The sequence below is a fragment of the Gossypium hirsutum genome, chromosome D11, assembly GCF_007990345.1.
Source record: "Gossypium hirsutum isolate 1008001.06 chromosome D11, Gossypium_hirsutum_v2.1, whole genome shotgun sequence".
Lineage (NCBI taxonomy): Eukaryota > Viridiplantae > Streptophyta > Magnoliopsida > Malvales > Malvaceae > Gossypium > Gossypium hirsutum.
In genome coordinates, this window is record NC_053447.1 from 23,501,592 (window position 1) to 23,521,959 (window position 20,368).

Here is a 20,368-nt window from a genome sequence, read left to right on the forward strand (position 1 = left end):
AGCGATACTGTAGCATGAGAAAAAAGTAAGCTAAATGCACCGCACTGCACCCAATCGTCCATCCAAACCCACCCTTAATATAGCTAGCCCGAGGATCAATTTGTAAAACTGCTAAAGTTTGAGGGTTATGCCATGAATTTTATTTAATGGTTATTAATGTTAAATTCTAGATTATGAACCTTTGTTGAGAAATAAACAAGTTTTATAAAGTGATTTTTGATGAAATTTACATATAGGGATTGATTTGTAAAAATAGTAAAAGTTCATGTTAAATTTATGAAAGGATGATTTGTATGGGTTGGTTTAAGTCCCTTAAGAAACTGGTAGGATTAGAATGCTTCAATTTCAATTTATGAGCTTAAGGACTAAATTGTGAAAAGTTAAAATATTAGGGGCAAAATAGTAATTTTGCATAAATATGAAATAAGGACTAAGTTGAATACTATAAGTATTAAATGGATTGAAATTGTCTATTTAGATCAAGATAGGCCACGTATGGACCTACACCGAGGCCAAAGCAAAAGCTTCGGAATAGCTCGTTATAACCTTCACGCCCCTAATTGTCGAGGTAAGTTCGTATGAATTGTAATTGTTATGATGTTATTTGAATTAAATGTTTATTATGTTATTTATAATGTCAAATGATCAATGTATAATTAAATCGATGCAATGACGGTTATCGAGTCCCAGTTGAACCTTAGACTGTGTGACAGCCCATGTGCTCCACAATTTGACCCTATAAATAAGCCATTTTAAGTCCAAAACTTGCCTAACCATCTACTCCATTTGTGCATACATTCAATAGACCTAAACACATTTCAAACACATATAAATATGTCAATTCATTCAATCTAATTCTCCTAACCAGTATGTCATTCAAAGGCACCTCATTTATAGCAAAACAACTTCAATCAAAACAAATCTATAATGCCACAACTCAAGTATAAAACATAGTCAATTTAGCTACCTAATGACATCAATTGTCAAACCATTCAAATTTCATAAAAACATACCAAAATAACCATATTCATATGGCTTCTAATATATAAACAAACCAACTACACCAAATATTACAAAGTACTTAAAAGTGACAAAAGTACAAAAACTTTCTAAAACACCATAAGTCCACACAAACAAAATGTATACATAAAAGACATATTCATACCAAATTGATCATTAGCATATTCAAAAACTACCATCATATAAATTCCTATACATGCCATTTATAAACTTAGCCAAAATAACTCAAAAACTACCGAAGTGATTGTTGGATAGTGTGACAGAACTCTGACAAGCTTCCAGCCAATCAAGCTTCTGACAGTCTACAAAACAGAGGAAAATAACTACGTAAGCAACTAGTGCTTAATAGGCTCGTATAAAATCAAACATAAACTTACCATTCTTAAACTCATTTTATGAAATATGCATAACATCATTACTGTACTCATAAGCTTAATAAAATCCTATATACACCACCAAACTCACTAGTTAGTAAGCTCCTGTATAACACATATAGAAAATCAGCCATATCATAAGTGAATCTCCATATATATATCATTCATCACATACTTATTTTGTTCCATTCAAATCATTTGCATTCATCAAATTTACCTTTTCATAAGATTATGATCAATTATCCAATTGTATACACACCTTGCCATTAACATTTACTTACCCATTGAACCATCTAGAATTTCATTGGATACTCGAGAATGCTCACACAGAGTGTGCCTTTCCATATAATCGTAACTTTTCCTTTTCAATAGTACTCACACGAGCCGTGAAATGGGTCTGCTCACACGAGTCGTGGGTCGAAATGTTAGCTACACGATACTACTCATACAATCTGTAGAGAATCCGCAACAAATGCAGGACCTCAGCCATCGGTAAGACATTCAAACCAACACTTGAAACATGAAATCCCTAATGACATGTATTTGTATCCTAAAAATTCTGAAGGTTCAAACGGGATTAATTAACAATCAATTATTCAAGACATCAATCTATTTTTTTTTTCAAGTCAGTTTATAACTAACATAATATAAAATATAATCAATCAAACTATCATTAATAAGATTATAATTCATACAAGCTTACCTCAATAACTATAGTCGCCAAAAGTAGAGTTGAAGACTATTCCAAAGCTTTTGTTTTTTCTCGATTTAAGTCTGGTTGTTGCTTATCTTGATCTAAATAGATTATTTTATTCAATTAAGTACTTCAAATAACCTTAAGTATTCAATTCAAGCTATAATTCATATTATCATGAAATTACAAAATTACCTCTCCTATTTTAACTTTTTCACAACTTGGTCCTTAAGCTCGTAACTTGAAATTTAACCATTTTAACTTAAACCCATGATAACCAATTCTTCCCTAAGCTTAAATAATCTACATTTTTCCATTATTTCATACAATATAGATGAAAATATTAAATTAAGCAATTTAATCCCTAAACATTACATTAATCAAAATCCATTTAACAAATCATGATCATTTAACAATCAAAATTAATATACTATCAATTAACATCACAACCATATCGATTTCATTCATGGCATATCCCTCAACCTTAAATAGTTTTGCAATTTAACCCTTGAACTAAGTAGTTTAAGTTAAAACGAACTAAAAAACATAAAAATTACTAAAAACGGAACTTGAATACATACCATGCAAGTGAATTAACAAAAATTGAAGTTTTTCTCCCTCTTCTATAATTTTTCGATTTTTAGTGGCGTCAGAAACAGTGATTTGAGACCACCAAATCTGACGAGTAAGTTCGTAAATTTTATTATTTAGTAATTACAAGTCAAATGTGATTTTAAAAAGACTTTTGAAATAGTGAATTGTGTTTTAGAATGAATTATTAGGTTAACTGGTTTTGAAAATGAGGTATCGAGACCTCGATTCTACAAACCGAGCCGTAAATATTTTTATAAACATTTACGGAGTGTCATTAAGGTAGTATTAAAGTTTCGTTAGAAAATTTTAACATTTTGATATTTAATTAAAAAAGGACTAAATTGAAAAAGATGTAAAACTTGCTAATTAAAGAAATAGTGATTAAATAGCTTAAGTGTTGAATAAAGGAGGACCATAAAGGCAATTAGACACCTATTAGAAGGCTGAGGTGGCATAAGCAGAGAAAAATCTTGAAATTAGGTAATTTAGGGACAAAATGGTCATTTGGGAAATTAAGATAAAAATAAAACAATGTCCAAATTGAATTTCTAGACATTTCTTCATCAATCTTCAGCCAAAAACAGCCATAAAAGAGCTCCTAAAGCTGTTTTCTCATATTTTTACTTCATGCGAGTTCAATTCTTGCTATTTTCTTGTACTTTTTGTGTTTTTAAGACTTTTACAATTATGTCTAACTATCTATTTCATTAGTATTTGATTTTATGGGTAATTTTGAATGTTACCATTGATGGATGTTGGATATTTTTGATGAAATAACATGGAATTGAAGCTTTAATTTTGTTATATGATGATTTTATCAAGTGGTTTTGATAAATATTGATTTTAGGACCAAATTGTAAAAAGATTAAATATTAGGTTTTGATACTAAATTCTATTGATCAAAGGCTGTATGATAGCTTAGAATATTTAGATAAATTTTCAATTGAAAAAAATTAACTTATTTGATGGGCTAATTGGTGAGGAACTAAATTTTAAAAACTGTAAAAATTAGGGTAATTGTGTAATTTAGAAATTTGAGGGGTATTAATTATGAAGTGAATTGAAATTGAAATATATGCTAACGAATGAATAATTTTACATTATAGATTAAGAGCTCGTAGATAGTCGTGAAAAAGGAAAATTAGCATAATAGTCTCTGAACTACTACAAATCCTACAATTCAACCCAGGTAAGTTCGTATGGTTAAATTTTAATATTTATTTATTAAATTAATGAATGATATTATGTATTTGTTCATATCTATTGTTGAAAATAAGATTATTGTTAAAAATAAGAAATTGAATTAAATGTTCAAAACAAGTGGAACGCGGGATTGAGTACAATCGTTCTGTGGAAAAATGATGAATTGATGGTAAAATGCAAAGGATGAATTGACGGTAAAATGCAAAGGATGAATTGACGGTATATGCAAGGGATGAATTGATGACAAATGTACCCAAGTAAACCGAGGTTCAGCATTTGTTGCGAACTTTCGTGTTTACTTTCTGTTTAGCTCTCACGAGCTTCTGTTAACTCATATGAGTTTCTATTTAACCCTTATGGGTTTCCGTTCAGCTCCTATGAGTCTCCATTCAACCTTTTATGGGTTTCTGTTAGCACTTATGTGTTTTAGTGCAGCCTTCGGGCTTTTAAATATGATGTACTCATATCCGTAAGCCGTTCTTCAATTCAGTAAGATTTGACAAGTGACGTAAGAAATTAATGTTGGAAATTTAATAATATTATTGATATTGATTTGAAGGAAGTGTGTTCATCAAATTATGTTGTGTTTGACAGGGAGAATGTATGAATAATTTACTATGAAATTTATTATATTAAGTTCGGTAAGATCTATGTTTAACCTATCAAACTTTCTAAGCTTCATTAAGCTTACTTGTGTTGTTTAATGCTCTTATAGATTAACGTGAGGTTGGGAGATCGGATCAACACACCAAGCCACACTATCCAACTTAATCCGATAGATTTTGCAATGTAAACTTTGGTTTATATGGCATGTATAGGGTTGTAATGGTTTTAAGTAAAGTTGGTTTGTGTAAATATTAAGAGTTATACTTTATTTATATTTCAAATCAACTTATCTGAGTATGGACTAATCATGTATGAAGTATGTTTGAATTGTTTAGATGATGGTTAATTAATAGGATTATTGAGACATGGTTTGAACTATTGAATTTAGTAAAATATGCACATAGGTGTAAGGAGTTAATTTGGTAAGTTAAGATATTTGAATATATGTGATGATATGTTAGTTATAAAAACTTGATATTGGCTTGAATTGAAGGTCTTGTAGTGATTTGTGAGAGTGGAAATGGTTGTGCATAGGTTAATATCAAGATTGGGTGAGAAAAATAGCCTATTTTCGTCCACGCGGGTAGAGACACGGGAGTGTGTCTTAGCTATGTGTGACACACGACCATGCATACGGGCGTGTGGTTTGGCCTTGTGTCCCCTGCATATTTAAATTTTAGAAACAGAATGTTTAGGTATTTTCACATGGGCAGAGACGCAGGCGTGTGTCTCTATCATCTGTGGCACACAGTCTAGCATACGGGCATGTGACTTGACCGTGTGAACCCTGCACCTTAATTATACAAGTTAATATGCTCACACGGCCTAGCACATGGGCGTGTGGCTTGGCAGTGTGACCCAAGTCAGTAGCCACCCTAATTTGGACACGGGCTAGGACACGGCCGTGTGTCCCTACTTCGAATACCTACACGGCCTGAGACACAGGAGTGTCTCCCGACCATGTGAGACACATGGCCTAGCCACACGGGCGTGTGTCCCCTGCACCTTAGAAAATTTTTAAGATTTTGTGAAAAATTCTCTAATTTCTTGATTTAATTCTTACTCGATTCTAATGTATATTTTGAGCCTTGAGTGTAACACCCCCAACCCGTATCCCCTATCGAAACTGAGTTACGGAGCATTACCGAAGATTACAGATCAAACAGACAGAAATCTCAAACATTTTATATCATCAAAACAAGTCATCAAATCATCATTTTAATCCAAATTATAAACTCTCCAAAATAGATCTTATAACTTCATTTACAATCAAACCACAAAATAACTAATATTTAGACACTCTAGGTACATGCCGACACAAAGAAATAAACATCACCATATTTGAGTTTGGGATCGTTGTTGGATGCTGAATTAGCGATCAAACTTAAGTACTTAACCTGCGCACGGAAAACAAAACCGTACGCTGAGTAAAAACTCAGTGGTATTTCTATAATCTGAATAATAAAATATGTATAATAAAATGTTAAGCACAATTGAACATTTAAAATCACACAATACTCAATTGTCATCACTTGCTATATATAATACCTTTCCATAATTTATTCACGTATCATTTAAAAAATGGCACTATCCATTCCACAATCAATTTATGAATATATAACTTGTGTATTCCATGTATTTACAACATATTTCACATTCTATTTTCAGTTTACTATCTCATATTCTTAGCCCAAAGTAGATTTTATAGAACACACCGGATATACAGAACAAATACAGAGGTGCATTATTATGCACTAATGAACAGAGAGCACTAAAGTGCTAAACAAAGAGCACAGATGTGCTAAACGGAGAGCACTGTTGTGCTAGTAATCAGAAAGCACCAATGTGCTAATAATCAGAGAGCGCGCTAAAGTTCCTTAATGGCATGCCACTAATATCCCAGTAGTTTTAAATTCCGTCTACTTGGGCATTGAAACTGAATTTTATACATATAAAAAATAATCCAATTATCATATTTGCACAATTTCACATTTACACACATATATATTCATAATATATATATTCCAATTCAATTCAACCAATATAATTTCATCACATATCAAGACAAACCATTTCAATTGTAAAACACAATAATTCTCACCTCAATCACTTACTATAACATTTAATCAAAATACAACAATTAATAATTAGATTCGAATTATAGAAATACAAACCAGGAATTCCGAGCTATTCCTCGTCAACTATATTTTTCCCCTTTTTAGTCGAGAATTCTGGTACAATGCTAGCTACAGAATTAAAACAATTAAAAATCATCAATACAACACCATTCAATCTCACATTAAATATTTCAATTTTTACTCAATATTTTCCTAAATTTCAATTTAGTCCTTGAACCGAGACTAACTTTTATTCTCAAAACTAATTTCATATTTTCATTCCATTCCCACTTTAAACTAATTTCACTCTCTAATTTCACCATAAATCCCTAATTTTGAAATTCTCTCAATTTAGTCCCTACTATTCAAAACTTATGTTTTATTTTACAAATAAACTATTTACTAACTCCTAACTTTAAATTCAATCAATTTAACCCTTAATTCATCGATTAATTCAACATGAACAACATCTAAAAAAAATTACTAACTTTCAAAATTTCAACTTAAATCAAGTAGTATTTTGTTTTAGGATTCCAAAAACATCAAAATTATAAGAAAATGGACTAATTTGACTTACCAAATTAAGCTTAGAACTTCAAAACTCCAATTTTCCCTTTTGTTTCTTTCCTTCTTTCCTTCTCTGTTTCGTTTTTCAAATTTGTTTCTTCCTTCTTTTCTATTTGTTTGTTTTTATAATATAATATAATATAATATAATATAATATAATATAATATAATATAATATAATATAATATAATATAATATATACTTAACTTTTAAGTAATAATATTATTATATTATAATATTTTTTAACTTTAGATTTTTAAATAAATATCTCCGCCTCAACTTTAAGTAATGGCATAATTGCTTCTTTGATCCCTTTAAATTTTTTTCTATTTCATAATTAAATTTTCACAATCAATTTAATTTAGTCCTTTTATCTAATTAACCTTAATTAAGTCAAACTCACCTAATCAAAACCTAATTAACTACACAACTAGCTAATAAATATTTACAAATCCGATTTACCGGAATGGAGTCCCGAGAATGTATTTTTTTTAAAAAAAATCATATTTGACTCGTAAATATTAAATAATAATATTTACGAACTTACTCTTCGGATTTAGTGGCCTCGAACCACTATTTCCAACACCACTGAAAATCAGGTTGTTACATTTAGGGCTCTTATAAGGGACTTAATAATTGAATTATGATATGAACATTGTATGTCGTAAAATATCTATTATCTGTTCCGTAATCTCTGGTAATGCTACATAACCCTATTCTAGCGACGGATTTGGGTTATGGGTGTTACACCTTCAATGGTGTTTTCGGTTAAACTAGAAAAAGAGAAAGAAGATGATAGCCTTTGTTTTATTTATTTCATGTTTATTTGATTATTTACTCTTTCGCCCTCATATTATAACTTAAATACTAACATAAACATGTCCATATTTGTCCACTATCAACATATATGGTATAATTACCATATAAGTTCATTAGCTTTCCTTTCCATATCCAAATAACCCATTAAACTAATAGGATTTAACTTTTGCTTCTATTGCAATTTAGTCATTTTTACTTAATTAACTATTTAAACTTCAAAATTTTTTAACGAAACTTTAATACAACTCTAATATAACCCCATAGACCTTAAATAAATATTAAAATATTTACTCCCTCGTTGGAACCGTGGTCCCAAAACCACTATTTTTGACACCACTAAAAATGGGTTGTTACACACACGGGTGTGTGTGAGGTCGTGTGGGCCATACGATGCGTGGGCCCAATTCTCAAAATTTTACCCTAGGATCATATTTACTGTGCAAATCAAATTTAGCCCTTTCGTAGGGTCTGTATGGTATTAATTTGTCTATAATCCATGACTTCTGGTGCTCTATTATGTTAAATGTGACTTATAAATGCATGAGATATATGTTATATGTAATAGCATGATGTGCTTTATGCTAATATGACCTAAATATAATATGTATAGCATGCATGTCATACACGCTTTTGATATCTGTTTAATTTTACACGTGTATTGGGGGGATTATGACTATGAAGGAAGTGTTGGCAATTTAATTTGTTTGTCTTATTTGGTGGCTCAATCACGTGTATCTGTTTCTGGTGGATTACCGCGTAATGATCTGGCAGCTAGACTGTAAATTTTCTGAAAAGCGACTCGCGATCAATCAGTGGTGTGTGGGGTTGGATGGGTATTTAATATCTGAATTTGTATTTATGCATTTGTTTCTGTATCTGTATATGAAATATATCTAATTGGTACTTGAACACTTATCTGCTATAATATCTGATGAATCATGTGTATCTGATTTATTTTTTGAAATAAGTTACACACTAATCTCGTAAGCTCACTTTCTATTTGTTTGTTCTCAGGTAATCCATAGACTTAGGACGAATTAGTGCAACGGAAGCTCGATTATTTATTATTATTGCATTTCTTTTAACTTGTTCGTATTAAATCTGTTTTGCTCGTGGACCTTTTTTTGGACTTTTGGGGATTGTTTTTAAAGTTTGGATTTTATTTTCCATTTTAAAGTTGTTTTAACGTTTAGAAGATATTACTTCTATTGCAAAATGTTGGATTTTCAATAACAAACCGCCTTTTCTAAAGCTGAATTTAACTAAGAAATTTCGTTGCAAATTTAAGTGTTTTATAAATATATATAATAAAAAAATTTAATGAAATAGTTAAGAGAAGTATTTTTCTAAATAAAATAGAATTTTTGTTTATCAAAAGCTAGTGCTATTTTTACAAGTCTCAAATGGCTTCTGAATTTTCAATTGAATCGTGGTAACCTCTCTAGATCTGGTGATAACGTCTAGGCCGGGTTTGAGGTGTTACATTCAATGAATAAATTCTAACTACCTATAATTACTCTTGATATACTTATTAAGTTCCTTGAGCTTAACACGTTTCTTTCAACGTGTAGGTGTAGAAGATTTTGAGGAAAGTAGGCGAGAAACAACTCCGACTCATCTCATCACATCTCCCGGCCAAAGGAAGTATGGAATTTTACATTTTGGTATAGTCTTGGCATGTACATAGAACCATTGGAAGAACTTTATGAGTTTGGGAATTAAACTTTTGGGGTAATGAACCTTGATGATGAATTGTTGTATTTTGGGTATGCTCTTAATAGCTTATAATTATAGAAGAAATTGGTAATGGTTGAAAATGGTGTAGCTTACTGCAGGTCGTTTATGGTATGAGCCAGTTCTGTATTTTTTAAACATCAAACATTATATAGGTATTGATACCTAAGTTAAAGTATCGATACTTGTTACAATGTACCAATACTTTAGTGAATGTATCGATACTATTGATTTCGATTGATTTATTTTCAAACATTGAAGCTCAAAACTGATTAGGGTATCGATATTGGATAATTTAGTACCATTACCTTGTTGTGGGTATCAAATTTTCTAAAATATTGAAGCTAAATTTGGTATCAATACCATAAAAAGGTATCGATACATGGAGCCAAGATACCGATACCAATAAATTGGTATCAATACTTTACATTTTGAATAAAATAAAAAAATGAATAAAAAATTAAAAAAAATTGTATTGACTAGTGGGTAAATCTAAACTTTAAGTGCAAGTATAACATTTGTAAACGGTATGAACCTAGTGTAGACGAATGTGATATTCCGAGACTTTAATCCGATTAACGTGTCGAGTTAAGGGGTATTACAATATACATCTAACATATACATTTAAGAAGCAGAAATTCAATTATTCATAATCACAATATCAATTTCATCATCTCAAGTTTTTAAAGAAAAATACGTTTACTTGAACATTTATTTTGTATTCAATTATATGTATTCAATTGTTCGAAATAAGTAATCGAAGCTGAATTATTAAAAGCACAATTCATAAAAACTGTTCGATGGTTATTTTTTTCTTTCCTTCCGTTTTTGACGTTCCAACGTTGTCAAGTGATAAAAATGACTTATGTTTTCTCTCCCCCACTTAATCTATTATAATGTGATTGATAGTAAACTTAATCATTCCAACCCACTAATTCAACATACATCTGGTCAAATTGTTTTATACTCTCTCACTTAATTTCTAACTAAATCCCTTTTCATTTTCTAAATTAAAAATTCAATAATGATTATACTTTAACAATTTAGTCTCTACACTCTAATTATCAATCAATTCGTTCTAATTCTACTAAATAATTTAATCTATTATTATTGTAGATAACACATGAATTTTCACTTCTAGACCTAACCATCTCGTTTTAGCATTTGGCTCCATAATCGAGTTTTTAATACACTATTGAAAATTAGGTCGTTACAAAATCTATTTTTAGAGTAACAAAAATTTTCCCAACAGCATTTTGAAACTTTGAATGTCTCAAATGAAAGAGTTAGTGAGTAGTCAAATCTTTTTTTTCACACTTTTTATTATTATAATATAAGTATATTATTTTTTATAACGTATAGCGTGTACAAGTATATAAGTTATGTTCATACTTTTGGGTCAAAATCTTTTATAAATAAGTATATTATAACATGTTTAGTCTTTTATAACACAGGTTATCTTTTATAATATACTTTTTTCGATAACTTTAGAAATTTTTTACTATAATCATCCTAAACACTCATACGTGTTCATGCTTATAATATAATTTTTTATAACTTAAACCATGTATAAGTGTTTGGAAAGCCATAGGGTAATTAAATTCGAGTGTAATTATCCACATAATTACTTTAATTACACCCAATTTAGTGAGACCCATTGATTGTAATGGTTACCCAAACATGTCACATGTATATAATTACAAGCAATTACACCCAAATCCATTTATTAGGTATTTTTTCAAATACTACTTTAACTTTACTCATGATTTCAGGATTTGAAGGCTGATTTGATTATCACCAATATTGTATGCCTCAACAATAAATTTTATGTTTTTTTAAATATATTTTTATAATTTTTAATATATATTTTTATAATTTTATTATAAGTTTTTGAAATTTTAATATTTTTTGTAATTTTCTTTTCTTTTTTTAAATTTTTTTATGTATTTTGAGATTTTTTTTTCAAGTTATTTTTTGAATTTTTATTAAATTAAAAGAATGTAAAAACATTGAATCTAAATTTGTTTTAAAAAATTAGAACTAAATTGACAGATTATGTTAAATGTTAAGGGCTAAAATGTTATTATACCAGTCGAAAGAATGCCAAATCAATATTTTCGTATGGTGACCAACGCATTTTAGCAGAGAGAGACTAAAAAATGAAATTGAGTAAATGAGAGTGACTAAATTAATAAAAAATAGATAATCAAAATAAAAACGTGTTAAAACTTAGATTACTATCTAAATAGTTTACCCATTTCCTTTATTTCGGATTATAGAGCAAATTTTGATGATTGTACCTTTAAAATGAGTATAAAGAGTTTTTGTTAGAAAAACAAGTAGAATGATATTGTTTGAAAGTTTTAAGAAATTGATTTAATTAAATAATGCATCATTAGTTTAAATATGATATAGTATTTTTACTATGACGTGGTATTTTTAATTTTATGTTTACTACTTTTATAGTTTAATTTGACCCATGCATTTAATGTGTCACTAAGATTTGAAATCAGAAGTTAAGTGTAACTCTTTAAATTAAGTTACAATAATGCTTAAAATGTTACTTTATGTTTCGAATTAAGAGAAAATATCAAATATACTATTAGTAGAGTTTTTAGATTCTACAAGTAGGGTTAGAGGTCGACAAATGTTCTACAGATATGTAGTAAAATATTTAAAAAATAAAACACATGTCAATTTTTTAAAATCAATTATGGAATAAAAAAGTACAGCCAACCAAATACAAACAGGTTAATTAATGTCAAAATATTAAAAAAAACTATTAATTTCACTTCATATGAATTAACATTTTTTCTTTTTTTAGCTGTTGAGAGTGTTATGTGGAAATGCAAAAAAATTTGAAAAATTACAGAATTAAATAAAAAAAAATTAATAATTAAGTTATTCAGTCAATCAAAAGATTCAAAACCAATCCAATTTAATCCTCCCCATTATCCAATAAGAAATGTATTATCCTAACCCAACCTAACTCTAAACCCAATTAATGCAAACAGGCAACCGATGGAATTGGTGAAACTAGGTGGACTCATTTCTTTCAATTATGAAACTAACGCCTATCAATTTGAATTAATTTTCCCAATAAGTCAATTGAGTCTTGAAATAGACTCATCAGACGGTCCCTCATTTGGGCTTTCTAATGAAGTTTGAGCCATCGTCTCCGGTGCGATTTACTTTATCGACTGACAAGGGTAACAATAATGGATATTTGAAATATTTAAATAAAATTATTATGATTTATTATCTTAATTTTAAATTATTTTTTTATTTTTCTAAAAAGAAGAAGTGGAGCCATTTTATAAATATTTCTTTACTTCGAAATGTTATACTGGATTTGAACAATAAATAAAATAGTTTTGCAAAACTATGAAACACATTAAAAAATTTATTTTAGAGAAATATAACTAAATTGCTAAAGCGATTCAATATGTCAATTATTTATCCCATTTAGGAAAAAAAAAGAAGAAGCTTCATTCCCCCAAAACTCAGGGAATGACTTGCCTTAAAAATAGTGATAATTATGCTAATTTTCAATATACTCATGTTTCATCCACCCTAAATCTTGTCCCCTATAAACATTCATTACCACCAAATTTCCAACGTTAACAAAGCAACTCCATCTTATGGGAAAACATGGAAACAATCTTAGAACAAATTAAACAAGCTTCTCGGTGAAGAGGAAAGCAAAGATAATTCTTTAATGGCAGTCGACGGTGACTCTCCTCCGCATTACAATGACGACTGTTCAACGTCTCCTTTCAGGAAATCTCCATGGTCGTCTCACGAATCCACTCATTTATATGCTTCGGCTGTTGAAGACACCAACAACGTCACTCCTAACGTGCTCATGGGTTCGTTGGTACGTGAAGAAGGGCATATATATTCCTTGGCTGCCTCTGGGGATTTGTTATACACGGGTTCCCATAGCAAGAACATTAGAGTTTGGAGGAACCAGAAGGAGTTTTCTGGGTTTAAATCCAACAGTGGATTGGTTAAAACCATAGTCATTGCTGGAGAGAAGATCTTTACGGGTCATCAAGATGGGAAGATTCGGGTTTGGAAGATTGCTAACAAAAACTCAGGTGTTCATAAACGAGTTGGTACATTACCAGCTTTTAAAGATTATTTAATAAGCTCCATGAAGCCAAGTAGTTATGTTGAAGTGAACAGCAATCGTAAGGCCGTATGGCTCAAACACATCGATGCTATATCTTGCCTTAGTTTGAATGAAGATAAAACGTTGCTTTACTCGGCATCTTGGGATAAAACATTCAAAGTTTGGAGAGTTTTGGATTCGAAATGCTTGGAATCCGTTCAATCCCACGATGATGCAGTGAATTCCATTGCTGCAGGCTTCGATGGGTTAGTGTTTACAGGCTCAGCTGATGGAACGGTCAAGATTTGGAGCAGAGAGTTACAAGAGAAAGGAACCAAGCATATCTTTTCACAGACATTGCTGAAACAAGAATGTGCGGTTACGGCATTGGCTTTGGACCTTGTTGCTACAATGGTTTACTGCGGGTCATCGGATGGAGTGGTTAACTTTTGGGAAGGTGACAACCATCTCTTCCACGGTGGTGCTTTGAGAGGGCACAAACTGGCTGTTCTTTGCTTGGTAACAGCAGGGAACCTTGTGATCAGTGGATCAGCTGATATGGGGATTACCGTATGGAAAAGATCAGGGGGTGAGCATTTCTGCTTGTCCATGTTAGACGGCCATGCCGGTCCCGTTAAGTGCTTGGCAATAGAAAGAGATCCTGATGAATCAATCCCTGGTCAAGAGCGGTGGATTCTTTACAGTGGTAGCCTAGATAAGTCGGTCAAGATGTGGCGCATATCAGAACGAGCCCCGCCGATGACACAATGGCGGCAGCAGTCTTACTCATCATCGAACACCAAACATCTACCGGCCACATTGCCAGCGAATCCCGCTTTCTCTTCCCAAGGCGGAGTTGGCCAAATAAAGGAATAGTGGATTCTAAGGACTTGATTTGGTTGTTAGGTTTTCAAAGATAATAGGCATTTAATTAAGATGTTCATACTTCATACAAGAGTCAATCAAATCCATAAAAATGTATATATTGACTAACATTTCCTTCCACAAACAGTGCTGAACTTGAATTCTATATAAATACCAGGTGATGGATTTCTTCTGAATCATCAACTCATAAGAAACTTGTCAAATTCTCTTTAAATGCATGCTTTGAATGTACAAGTCTTGGGCAATTAATTCAACGAGCTCAACATAGCTAATAAAAGAATTTAAGCAGCATTTGCGACTAAAAAACAGACATCAATTAATGAAAGGCAGGGTTAGGCATTTCTTTTTGGTTTGAACTTGGAAGTTGCCATGTATGATCAAGAAAAGTATCGGTACCTTTCCCTGTGTAAGATTGAAACCAAGCACATATTGAGTTAAAACCCAAGCTTCCCAGGTTGCAGATAATCGTACGAAGGGACAGATGGCATTCCGTCATATCGCAGTCAAGTTCAAGAGGCTTTATTAATTGCTCACAGGGAGGAAGATGTATGTTTCCCATATTAAAAGGATTGGAACCCAAAGGCGTTGATGCAGTAGGGAGATTCTGAAATGGGATGAAGAAAGGACCAACTTCAGCTCAAGTAAGCACTCATTTTATTGCACTGCAACTAGGTCCTCCTGTCTAATTTCTAGCCCATAGAAAAGGTCCTGTACATACTCTGCCCATGTAAATGCGCAAGAGACGAGGGAGCTTATGTGCCTTGCCCCGTTTTAGGGCATCACATCGATTGTGTTGTTATGGTGCTTTTATTTGGTTACTAGCATACAAATTCCAATGGAATAGTAAATCAACATATCATATACAGGGAGGAGAAGATATATTTTTGTACAATACATTGTGTAAATGCCGCTTTGTGCACCATTCACCAGATTCGTTTGATGGCTAGATTGTAGGCCGGCCCTAGCCAGGCTCCTCAAATACAATATCAAAGCTCGTTTCCAAGAAAATATCCACTTTTCTCTTTGAGGCACATTTAAAATTTATTTACGCAAAAGATGAACTTGTCTTCTATTAATAACTTATTATTCTATTTATTTATTTATTTTTGTTATTTTCATTACTTTATATTTAAGACATTTTAATCACACAATAATGAAAAAAATATAATTTTTTTAAAAATTATTTAATTATTATTAGTTAAATTATATTTTAATATAAATCTATTTTAAATATAATGTATTTTCAAGTTAACATATATAAGTTTATTTTAATAAAATTCATGAAGGATAATGAAATATATTGTGTTATATTATATTATTTATTTTTAAATCAATTTCCATGCAAATACTGGTAAATGCTTTAAAATTAATTTTAATTTAATTATATATTAAAGTTGACATTAATACATTAAATTAGTTAATTTAAAATAAACTAATTACAATTTTAGTGATAAAAAAAATGAAATAAAATTTTAATAATCAAAGCAAACTTTAAACAAATATTACTTTGAGTTTCTTTTGCTCAGTTAATTTTCAATTTCAAGATCTGAAAATTACAATACACAAAGGGTGTGAGATTCATAAAATAGGAAGGTTTGTCAGCGTCTATTTCCAATTTTTACTTTATTTCTCTTAGGGTGGGTTTGGATGGGCGATTGGGTGCGGTGCATTTAGCTTACTTTTTGTCTCACGCTATAGTATCGCTACAGTATCTAATCTCACTCCCACCGCTGTTTTTACACTAACCGCAGGTAAACGCACCGTCCATCCAAACTCACCCTTAGTCATACATTGATTGATGTACACGAAAAGGAAAACATATCCTCTCTGACCACAACTGACAGCATCGTACCAAAAAAGACAATATAGCTGTGCCTCAATCTGCAAACAGGAAATTTTGGTTGCCCATCCCATACAACTTTGGAGCGCATTTCTGTACTACCTTTATCGGGTTTTGACGGGACACTCCTACATTTAATGTGATGGTCTGATTATTTTATCAAAATAATCTAAAAGAATAAAATATTTACAACAAATGTAAAAATATTTACCTAAATAATTTAAAATAACAATATTTAGAGATTTTGGACATTTCATAGCCGGCATCTATATCATTTATTCCCAATCCCCTAAAAATCAACTAATGATTGAAAAATGTTTAAAAGTATATGTTTTAAATGTTTTAAAAGTAGTCGAATAGTCGTTCCGGTCCGTTCGTCTCCGTACGAGGTAAGTTCATAAGTAAATAAATGTTGTTAAATTCAAATGTATATGTTTTAAATGTTGCCGAATTGGTATGCATATATTTGACATATTGCCGAACTAATATAAGCATGGTGTGACTAGTATTAAGCTTAAATTGATCGAATTATGACGTCCGAAAGTCCCTATGAATCATAGGAATAGTTGGGATACATATGTCATGACATAGGATTCTGAGATGTGTTTTCGTGTAAGACCAAGTTTGGGACGTTGGCATCGATTTGAGATTTACGTGTAAGACCATGTCTGGGACATCGACATCGTATATGATTTCGTGTAAGACCCTGTCTGGGACAGTGGCATCGATATTTGATTACATGTAAGACCACGTCTGGGACGTTGGCATTGTACGAGCTTTTAGAGCTATTTGAGTATCCTATTTGATTCCGAACGGTTCAACGAGAAATGACAAGTTGAGAATGATGGTGAAATTAAGCTAAATGAATCAGGTATGTATGAAATTTATATGTTTATGATAAGTAAAGGTAGGCAAGGTACTTAATGTGATTTTATGAATTTCCAAGTGTGATGAGTGTTTATGTGGTTTAGATTGGTTAAATTTTGGCCTAGTTGAATTGAATTACTAATAAACTTGAGATGATTTATTTATTTATGGCTTACTAAGTTTTCAAAGCTTACTTTGTGTATTCTTTCTCTGTTTTTTTAGATATTTAAAGCTAGCTCGAGTTCGGGATCATCGAGGAACGTCTTCACACTACCGATATCCATTTTGGTATCTTGAATGAAAACTTGTGTTTAAGATATATGGCATGTATAGTCTAGCTTGATATGTTTGGTTTTGAAATGTATGTATATATTTAGCCATGCGAAAATGGCTTAATCTTGATATTAATGCTTATGTGTTTTCGGTCATGGCAATAGCTTATTATGGAATATATTTCATGGTGTATATATGTGTGGTATTTGGTTATATGGTTTGGTTTGATTAATGAGTTAGTTGATGGTTGTGTAATTTTGGTCATGGTATACACATATTTTGGTAAGTATGTTCCATGACATGTATAAATGGTGTTTTAGTTATATGCTTGGTTGAGTAATGATATGAATGACTTATAAATAGCTCATTTATTAAGCTTGATACATGATTTGATGTGCATTTGTGGTTGGTCTTGTGATTCGGCTCAGTGATGAGGTGAATTGATGAATTTATGTTCGATTGTGTAAAGGTTATTTAAATCTGTTTGTAATGGTTAAGCATGCACATATTATATGCTTGAATGAGTGAGTTCTTTTTAGGTACGATTCAAGATGAAAATGGCATGAATTTTTTTAGGCTAAATTTGATGATCGAATATTGGATTAATGGATTTGGTTGTGTATATGAAATTTTGGCATGTTTAAATTTGATTATTGAACTTAGAAAATGGTTAAGGATAGTCAAGTGGTGTAATAACCTAATTTTCAGTGGTGTCGGAAACAGTGATTTGAGATCACTAAATCTGACTAGTGAGTCTTAAAAATTAATAAATTAATAATTATGGGTCAAGTGTAAATTTAGAAGAACTTTTGAATTAGTGAATTTTGTGATTTAGTGAATTTTTGCGATTTAAAAAGAATTTAATAGGTAAATTGGGTCTAAAACGAGGTTTCGAGACCTCGAATTCATAAGCAAGCCATAAATATTTTTAAAAACATTTATGGAGTGTCATTGAGTTAGTAAAAAAGTTTCGTTAGAAAATTATAACGTTTGGATAGTCAATTAATTAAAAAGGACTAAATTGAGAATAGTGCAAAATTTGTTAAAATTGTGATTGAATAGCTTAAGTGACTAATAAGGAGGGATTTAAAAAGCAATTAGGCCCAAATTATATGGGCTGGACGGTTGGGCAAGAAAAATCAGCAGAAAGTAAGGAGAAATAAAGGCAAAATTGGAAATTTTACAAATTAAATATATAAAACAAAGATAAAAGTGAAAAATCTAGAGATCTCTTCATAATTTATCAGCAAAAACGCCATAGGAGGTCTGAAACAAGCTGGTTTTTCATATTTTTACACCATATCGGGAATCCGAAGATAAACGCGAAAAAGAGAAAGTATCGAACTAGTTTCTGAACTTTTACAACTTCTTCAAATCGGCCCAGGTAAGTTCATATGGCTGAATTTTTATGATTAATTGTTAATGTGGAAATGATATATTGTATAAATTCGTATATTGTTACTGAATTATGATTATGGTAAAAATGAGAATAAGATGAGATTGTTAGTTCAAATTAAGGGATACGCAGGATTGAGTATACATGTTTGGCAACCAACGACGAATTGACGGATAAGTCCATGGTGGATCCATGGCAAAGTGTGAAAAGTAAGTATGGTGTTTCGGTGAAGAAAATCATACTGAGTTGTGAAAAGTAGGTATGGTGTTTCGGTGAAGAAAACCATACTGAGTTGTGAAAAGTAGGTATGGTGTTTCGGTGAAGAAAACCATACTGAGTTATGAAAAGTAGGTATGGTGTTTCCGTGAAGAAAACCATACTGAGTTGTGAAAAGTAAGTATGGTGTTTCGGTGAAGAAAATCATACTGAGTTGTGAAAAGTAGGTATGGTGTTTCGGTGAAGAAAACCATACTGAGTTGTGAAAAGTAGGTATGGTGTTTCCGTGAAGAAAACCATACTGAGGCAATGTGAAATATTCAAGCAAATTGTGGCACCGGGTAAACGATGTACTCAATTCCGTAAGACGATCCTTAATTTGACAGGTATTTGTAAGTGCAATTGAAACTAAATGTCGGAATAGAAGTTGACATCTGATATTGAGCTCGATTGAATATATTTATTATTTGAGATTAGGGTTGGCAGGAAATGCTGAATTTTTATTTGTTTGTTAATGTTGTTAGTGAAATTTTGGTAATATTTTATTATGAGCCTGTGAACTTACTAAGCTTTCTGTAAGCTTACTGGTGTGTGTGTTTACTGTTTCTTGTAGATTGACGTATATATATATTTCAGAGGATCGGAGCTACAACAACGATCACACTATCCAGATTTACTTCGGTAGATTTTGTTAAGCAACTTTTTGGATTTATATGGCATGTATAGGGAATTGAAGTAAAAAGTATTAGTATGAATGACTAAGTATGCAAAATAAATTTGAATGTTATGGTTGTGTTAGATATCGAAATATATACATGCTTTTAGTTTGAAATGGTTGATTGGCTGAACTTCATTAGTATTTAAATGAAGTAGTTGAAATACTGGAATTGGTTGTGATTTAAATTTGCAGGGAAGGTTAGATAATTATAAAGGGGTTATATTGAATTTTTTTAAAAATTTGTAATGGAACAGTTTTTGGATATATGCATTTAGGTAACTTTGAAAAATCATCAAATATTGTGGAAATTGAATTAGAAGCTGAATGAGATA

General features: G+C 31.1%; 1 protein-coding gene across 1 annotated transcript; it reads left to right on the forward strand.

Annotated features, from left to right (window-relative positions):
* Nucleotides 1-13,377: 13,377 nt before the first annotated feature.
* On the forward strand, nucleotides 13,378-15,033 carry LOC107911371 (protein JINGUBANG). The gene has a single exon (XM_016839214.2). The coding sequence runs from the start codon at nucleotides 13,446-13,448 to the stop codon at nucleotides 14,715-14,717; it is 1,272 nt and encodes a 423-aa protein (XP_016694703.2). The 5' UTR covers nucleotides 13,378-13,445; the 3' UTR covers nucleotides 14,718-15,033.
* Nucleotides 15,034-20,368: the final 5,335 nt, after the last annotated feature.